Source organism: Poecilia reticulata, linkage group LG19, assembly GCF_000633615.1.
Source record: "Poecilia reticulata strain Guanapo linkage group LG19, Guppy_female_1.0+MT, whole genome shotgun sequence".
NCBI classification, from domain to species: Eukaryota; Metazoa; Chordata; class Actinopteri; order Cyprinodontiformes; family Poeciliidae; genus Poecilia; species Poecilia reticulata.
This window is the reverse complement of record NC_024349.1, coordinates 7,505,364-7,513,411: the sequence shown is the minus strand read 5'-3', so window position 1 is coordinate 7,513,411 and position 8,048 is coordinate 7,505,364. Positions and strand designations below refer to the sequence as shown.

At 38.3% G+C, this 8,048-nt stretch overlaps 1 protein-coding gene across 1 annotated transcript in view; it reads right to left on the bottom strand.

Annotated features, from left to right (window-relative positions):
• The window catches only part of LOC103481311 (glycylpeptide N-tetradecanoyltransferase 1-like), a 7,873-nt gene extending 6,138 nt beyond the window's left edge, over positions 1-1,735 (bottom strand). The window contains exons 1-3 of the mRNA XM_008436709.1: positions 1,676-1,735; positions 1,483-1,591; positions 1,111-1,255 (exon numbers count right to left, since the gene is read on the bottom strand). Of these exons, the coding sequence (XP_008434931.1) occupies positions 1,111-1,255; positions 1,483-1,591; positions 1,676-1,695 (274 nt within the window). The 5' untranslated portion in view covers positions 1,696-1,735. The remainder of the gene's footprint in view (positions 1-1,110; positions 1,256-1,482; positions 1,592-1,675) is intronic.
• Between the last annotated feature and the right edge of the window lie 6,313 nt (positions 1,736-8,048).

Genomic DNA, 8,048 nt, shown 5'->3' with positions numbered 1-8,048 from the left:
CAAGGATAATTCAGAGACTAATTAACCTAACAGTCATGTTTTTTGATTGTGCGATGAAGCCAGAAACACAGAGTAGAAGAGGAGAACCTGTTTACTTCATGCAGAAAGACCCCAGGTTGGGATTCGACCCCAAGACCTTTTCTAATGGTTAACAGAACCAGCAGCTGCTCCGCTGCGCAGATCAAAAATTCATATCATTGCTCTGATGATTTTAAAGTAAACATGCATAAATATCTATATCAAGGATATAACGATTCATTACAGTTTATGACATGCCAAGGTTCTGGAGGTGTTTTGGTTTTCATCTGCGTTTGCATTTTGATTATTTTATTGTTTTTCCGTGTTCGGCCTTGGTCTTGCTATTTCAGTTCATCCTCTTGAACTCAGTTCTTAGTTTATTCTTGCATTTTATTTGTGAATTTTCTCAAGTTAGCGTTAATCTTTCGTCCCTCTGGATGTTGTTTTTCCTCCTCAGATTCTCTGTTTTATCAGCCTTCTCTCTGTCTACCTATTTCCCTATGTTTTCTTCTGACTCTGCTCATACTCCATGTCTTGTTTTCCTCCAAAGTTTTGTTAGTCTTCCTATCATTTTCGATTAAACTTCTCAACTCACTACCAGCGGCTGTCTTTCTTTGGGCCCCTAATAAAACCCTAAAACATGACAGGACATGTTTCTGCTGTTTAGCCAAGAGTTAAATGGCGAACCAGCAGCAAGACAATTTCTAATCCACATGATTAGAATCTAAGACCATGAGGTGGCATGTGGAGTTTAAAAAGCTGTTTCTCTCTCTTCTGACTCTGTTTCCACTAAGAAAACAAACTACAAACCGTCTGGCAGATTGCTTAGCCTAGAACTGCTTTAGCCATGCTTTCGTTAATTTTCAGGCTACATCCAAGTGACTATTTATCTCGCAAAGTATTAGCATAAAACCCAAAATAAGGAAAGCTGTCTCTCTCCAAAGTAAGAAAAATTAGCTTATTCATCTGCTCTGATCAATAATATGAATGTAATTTACCCTTTTTCCTGAGTTAACAAAAACCTTACAGTGAATCATCTTATTTAAACTTCTGATCTACATAACCATCATGACAGGATGACTTTCTGCTTACCCAGTTTGGTGACGGGCTGCGTGTCCCAGAAGCGGTAGGTGTGGTTTTTGGCCTGTTGCAGGGTCTTAGGCAAGCTGGTGCCCAGAGAGAAAAGATGAAGGGCTTTCTGTATCTCCTGCTGTTCCTTCTCTGGCAGAGAATCCAGCTGGCCAAGAGCACGAAAGAGGAAGGACACTTTACTGTAATTTAGCACAAAAACCTTGAGCTCGACTGACCAGCTGCAAAACATGTCAGCATGAGTACAGCTGAGCAGAGAAGCATCGTCGTTTAACCCTAAAAACTCGACTTAAGAAAAAAAAGGCACACCAAAGTTATTTCTTTACAGTTGAAGTGAGTGTAACAATATTTGCTTTTTTCTGAGGAGACACTAACCATAGCAAATGGGTCTCTGGCTCCCTCTGGTCTCCAAGCATTTTCTCTCTTTTGCTTCTTTTTGCTCTTTTTAAGACCACCACTCTCACCATCTGTCGGCGGCTTATCCCTGAAACACATTAGAAACTCCCCTATATTCCTCCCATTCAGTGAAGTTAAACTTAGTACACACCAAGAGCATTTTCGTACTTACAAAGATTCTGCGTCAGTCATCGTGTTAGAAAGTGTCTCCTTGAAGCTGTGGACAAACTGGTGCTGCTTTTTTTTTTTTTTTAAGTATTTTCAGTTGTTTGGCTGTTATCTATAGAAGCAGTGAGGGAGGAGATTTGTTGGTTCAACAACCCAACCCATCTCACACCCCACTGACTGATAACAGAGGAGTACTAACCAATAAATGCAACATTTTWAATGTGTTTTATGTCCTGTTACATTGACAGTTTGGCATCAGATTATCAACACAGCACAGCAGCGAAAAGGTTCTTAAAATGTCTAATGTTTATCAAACCTTTTCCACAAATTAGGAATAAGTGTTCAATTCAAAATTCAATTCAAACATACTTTATTTGTCCCTAAAGGAAATTAAATGCTGACGTAACTAATATCTTAAGTAACTTTTTATAACATCATTGTGAAAGGGGCTGCTGCGGACAGGGAGGACGTCCAGTAGCAGTCAGTCATGCAATGAATCTCAAGCGTCTCTGACTGAAGACTGTTGCCAGTGGAAGGCACACTTCCACTAATGTTGATATCAAAGCTATTTTTTTTTGTTTTACTAACTTTAAAAATATTTATCACACACAGCTTCCCCTAAATGATTTTTTTTCTGATAATTCTAAAAGAACAAAAAATTTGCTTGGCTGTTTTCTAACCTTTTATTTGCTGAAGCTCAACATCTGTTTTGAAGTTGTGGTTATTGACYGTTCATAATTCATCAGGTAGTTACATGTTTATATTTATGCTCTTATTTTGAAGTGGACAAAGCCAGTTTATGCAGCTGTTGYGTTTCCTCTCCTCCCTCTCTCTCTCTCTTTCTCACTTTCCTCCCCTGTAACTTTATTTCAAACAAGAAACATGCAGGAACAAAATAAAAGACAGACAGTAGAGAACATCATACAAACATAAAGGCATTATAGAAAATGTCAGTTATGATGTCAAAATTAATTGATGCTCAATATCATTTAAATTAAAGTTAGCACGTTAGCATTAGTGTCTGCTAAATACTGTGTTTTGTTGTGCTTTAGCATTGGTATTATGAATGTTTATGATTAATGTTTCATGGTTAGCACATAGTTAGTGGCACCCGCCACTGTTCATGACTGTTATGACATCCACTGCTAATCCACCTCATTTGCTTTTGCTGCTCATCTTCTGGCTGTGTGGTTAGGGGATATGATCCATTATGATGGATGTTAGAGATGGTTTGAACTTTTTCTTATCTCTGTCTCTCTCTCTAGATTGAGAATTTTTTTGAAAATCTCTCACAATTCTGCCGTTTAGCAAACAGAAGTACATTTGGTAATCCTAACTTTTCTAAAATATGAACATTTTAGTCTGATTTAATGTCAGAGAGCGTATTTTTATACAGTATGTTTAAAAACTTCTGCTTTTTAACTTTAAAATCTCTGTTCTTTTTTAGCGTGAAAAATCTGAAGCGTGTTTAAAAGCCTGCATTTGCCAAATGAATGAGGCACTGACGGTCGTTTAAAAATAACCAAATTAAAGAAATCAGTTAGCTGGGCCGTAAAAGAACACGCTTCCTCCCCGCTGATCCTTCGTGGGACTTCTGCAAACAAGTGCTGTGACATTTCTTACATCATACATGATGAACAATCTCTGCGCTTCACACCCCAGGGACGTTAAGTGTTTTCCCTGCGGACGCCATTCCGTGCCGCTTTGGATTTGTCTGGTGCGCGCCGAGCTCACCTCATCCGTATCACCATTTGTGCTTAAACAACCCACCAGGCTTTGATCCCAGCGCTTTAAACTAAAATATGCATGTGAAACAGACACAGACTGCATGTTTTTCATCTTTTAAAAGTGCAGCCTGAAGCTATTTTTGTCCATGCTTCACGCCTCTGTCTTATTATCCTGCCACTCAAAGCTAAATGCCACGAGGAGAAGGATGCTACTAACACCTGCCATCATTCAGGGCGAGGCAGAGGAGCTGGTGCGAAGTGGATAAACAACTGCTGATTGAACAACAAAGAGGCAGAGGGCAAGAAAAGGCAGACGAGCGCGTCCATTATAAGGCTCAGGTCCTTTCAACATAACGCACACYACGTTTTAGAAATTAGGTCCCAAGTAATCAGGTCACAGTTATTTATAATTCGTTCTTAAAAAGGGAACTTTGTTCTAACAAGATATTTAACCAAACTGGCGACACTGGGGGCACAAAYGCAAACCATAAAGGCATAGAGTGAGGGCTAAACGACCTCCTCTGTGAACATCATAAAGCTGTTCTCATCTAATCTGTATTTATTCCTAAAAATCACGGTTTAAAAATAAAAACAATTGTGTTTGCCGGAGGAGAGATGGAGCGCTCTCAGGCTGGTGAAAGAATCTGGAGGGGTTTGTTCCTTTGTTAAAATAAATTTTAAAAAATCATTCTTTTTCTTCCCCCCCCCCATCATCTTTTGGCAGGTGAATCAAGTCAAATGGATTCACAATTCGAGTCTGCTTACGGTGACGCCTGTCGTGTGCTATAATTTGACATCAGATTCTGTACCTGGCTGCGACTTAAACGATGACAGCTTTTATGTACCGCATAAACACATTCATTTCATCTGCTGCGAGCGAGGGTGACGTGCTCACAGCCGTGGTGTGTGCTCAGCTGCACGCCGCGTCTTGGTGATTATAGTAGACATAAAATTCTGAAAGATTTCATTACATATAGCATAACTGCCCTTTAGCTCTCAGTCTTCAGTGCAGCATAATTTCAGTCATTCCCAGTTGAACATGTTTAAAGAGGAAAAAAATAAATTTATTAGGAGTGGAAAAAATACTTAACATGGCTCTTGAATTGTTTCACAAACATCAGTATTTCTCATTACGAGTTTATTTGATGGATCCAAACAAGGTAGTGCATAATTATGAAGTAGAAGGAAAATATTATATGGTAATAATATATACATTTATATGAATAAAAAATCTGAAAAGTGCATTCAGACATCCTGAGTCTTTCTTTTATCGACATATGAACCATAACCAGTTTTCCTGTCCCTGCAAAAGAAAAACGTATGTCGCCATGGTGACAGTGTTTTAAGGATGATGGACAGGTTTAGTTTTATTTGCAACACATTTTTTCCCCCACTGGTACATATGACTGCTACAGATTAATTAACTAAATTACAAGTCAAATGTAAGTTTCATATAAGCTGAATTTGGATGCTCAAGTTGTTGTTTTTTTTTTTAGCAACAACAAAAAGAACAAAAACAGGAARCATGACAGGAATGACTCCCCTTTTACAAGACATCAAGCAGAATTTTGTTCAGTTTGAGAGAACAGCAGACAATACGCGAAAACACACAGTATGGATCTGTGCAGGAAAGCTCAGAAACACTGAGCCAGGAGTACTTTCAATGATAAAGAAAAKAACAAAGACCCTGCTTGCAGCTGGCGCTAACATTTTCTCTGTGTGATCAAAAATAAAAAGCATTGCAGGTGATTTTTCTGGGATCACCGCTTACAGAAAGCCAAGGACACTTGGATTAACGGATCCTAATGTGGTGGATAGAAGATACGGATGTAGCCGAATCTAGAAAACATTTGTTATCATTTCTCATAACAAATCTTTTAAAATTAGGTAATTGCAATGAACAGTGAATAACATTTGATACGGAACAGTATCCATTTGACAAATACTACAAGGCCACATGAAGGAGTATGTGCTTCTGTGGGAATGAAGAAACTAAGTAAAAAGCTGATGACTGATCTCYTGGCTAACAATTCATCCTTTATAAAAACAGCATTTAGCAGCCTGGTTGCACCTCGTGGTGATTTCGACTTAAAACTGATGTTACTTTCTTCTGGATATCCTCTCTTKTGAATTGGTGTAGGATAAAGCTAAACTGAAGAGCATTAAAATACATCGGCAACGATCTCGAAGAGAAAATGCTGCTGGCCATCAGCCTGGGAAGGATTTTTATGAGCCCTTGGAATTTTTTATTTTCATAAGCCTAAAACATTCAAGGTAGATTTCACTCCTTCCCTGGAGTGGATGTCCCAGCACGATCACATCGAGGTCAGAGCATGCAATACTAAGAGAAATTGCAAAATACCCAAGAGCAACATTTCAGACTCTACAGAACTCAGTTAGCATGTTAAATGTTAAAGTTCATAACAGTTCAGTTGGAAACATACTTAGTAAGTGTGGCTTGTTTGGAATTCATGCCAGGAGAAAGACTCTTTTTCTCTCTCTCTCTCTAAACAACGCAGCAGGACATTTATTTGAAGAGAAAAAAAAAGCAAAACAACATTAATGAGATAGATGTATTGAAATTGTAGGAGGTTAGCCATGATGCACAGAGTACACGCTATTTACTGTAAAATATTAAATATGCAAAACAGAGATGTAAAGGGTAGAATATACAATATGAGATAAGATTTTACAAAGTGTATTTTAAAGAATCTGTAGTGAGAGACTGATTAGATACAGATTGAACCAGACTGGATTCTCTGTGTGTTTTTTAATCCTTGTCTCAATCTCTGGAGGTCCTAATGTGTGTTTTGACTAAAACACCTTTTTCAAATCTCAGTCTGTGTTTTAAAAAAAGCTTCTGCTTGAGAATCATTGAGTCATTTCAAATCTGATCAAGGCGTTTTAAATTTTCACCATGACATGATAAAAGGCAATCCAGATTCCTTAAAACAGTAAAATAAACTTTACTGTTTAATTTACTGATGGTAAAATTCTATTTGGGTGTTAACTTTAACATAATCCGCTACCTGGTGTGTACAGTATTAAAAAAATGTTTATCATACTTAAAAACCATTTATGTTTCATAAGTTAACACAGTGAACTCCCACCTATTCACGAATTCAAAATTATTTGCATAAAATCAAAACAAAATGCTGCTTGGAAAGCTGAAACACTGGCAAACTGCATTTCCACACGTTGTTGTCTGGTGTTTGCAAAGAACCAATCCTGCAGCACAGTTCCACTTTTCTGGGTGCTGATTGGCTGAAGAGCAGATCGGTAGAGTGGGTTTTGAAGTACAGCCGAAACGGTTTCCACTGTGTAGATATTTGATTTTTGAGCTACCGAAAAGTTAGTTATACGCACTTTTAGAAAGGGTTTCAAGTATTTGTGGATTTTAGCTAATAGTGGGCAAATAACCCCTTTTCTCTTTTTCAAAATATGAGTTTTATAAAACATTTCAAGTTTAAAAAAAGCAATCACCATATAAGGTTTATTGTTATTAGCTTGCATTTACTTCACCATTCAGCTCATCAAAGCATCAGACAGACTTCACTTTGTCACGTTTTAATATCTCGAGCTCTCCGGCCCCTGAAGGCAAACATGTGGTGGATGGACGAAGATCTCATTTCAAAGGACAAGACCTCGAACCATCGCCTTATATGAAAATGTTAGTTAGCATATTGCGGAAGGAATCTATTTGACTCATGACCTTGTTCATGCGAGAACACAACGCACTGAGACCAAGCAGGCTGAGAAAGAAAAGTTTAGAGGGAGTTCTGGGAGAACACACTTGTGTTTATTTTTTCAGTCATGAATAATTTTAGCGTTGTGGTTGTCCTTTGGCGTTTGTTGTTTTCAGTTCAGCAACAGAACATATTCAGACGTTTCCAGCAACGCCTCTCCAGATCTTAATCTTGCGGTGGCACAACAAAACCAAAACTTTCTGCAGAATTTACTACTTTTATTTACGCTTCACATTTTTGTGGCGTGGGTGGGTCAGGATTGGGATTTGAGTGATGGAGATTAAAAATTCACACACCAAGAGGGACATGGTGTTGTCTGACCTGCACGGCCTTCTTCCTGGTGTTTTTTTTTCCTTTTTGTGACTCTGTTTCTTTTAGCTGCATGCACAATATCCAACGTGACTTTTGCAACTCAAAAAACAAATATTCGATATTGTGGCACAAATTTCATTTCCCCGTAATTCTTTTGTTTGTTGGTCTTGTTGTTCCCCTTATGCATTTTTTATGAAGTCCAATTGGAGTTCAGCAGGAAGGTGAATTTTTCWGCGGTTCAGCCGTCAGCAAAACGAAAGGGAAATAAAGAGGTTTAAAAACTGAAGGAAACTCCTCTAGGTTTTTTTTTACTTCCACCATATTTTCATCCCTATAATCTCTCAAATATAATTGACGGTTCAGTTGTCATGACAAGAAAGCCTTTTGAACAAATGCAGCCCTGACACAGATGTACCTACAGTTAATAATCAACCACAAACTGCAGCCTGGTCATTTGTTTCTCTTTTGTTCACGGGATATAACCGTGTTTGATGTGTGTGTATGTGCAAGTGAATAGCTGTGTGGCAATGTTAGTGCTGGTGCCTGCATGCATGCAAACACGCCACACACACACACACACACACACACACAC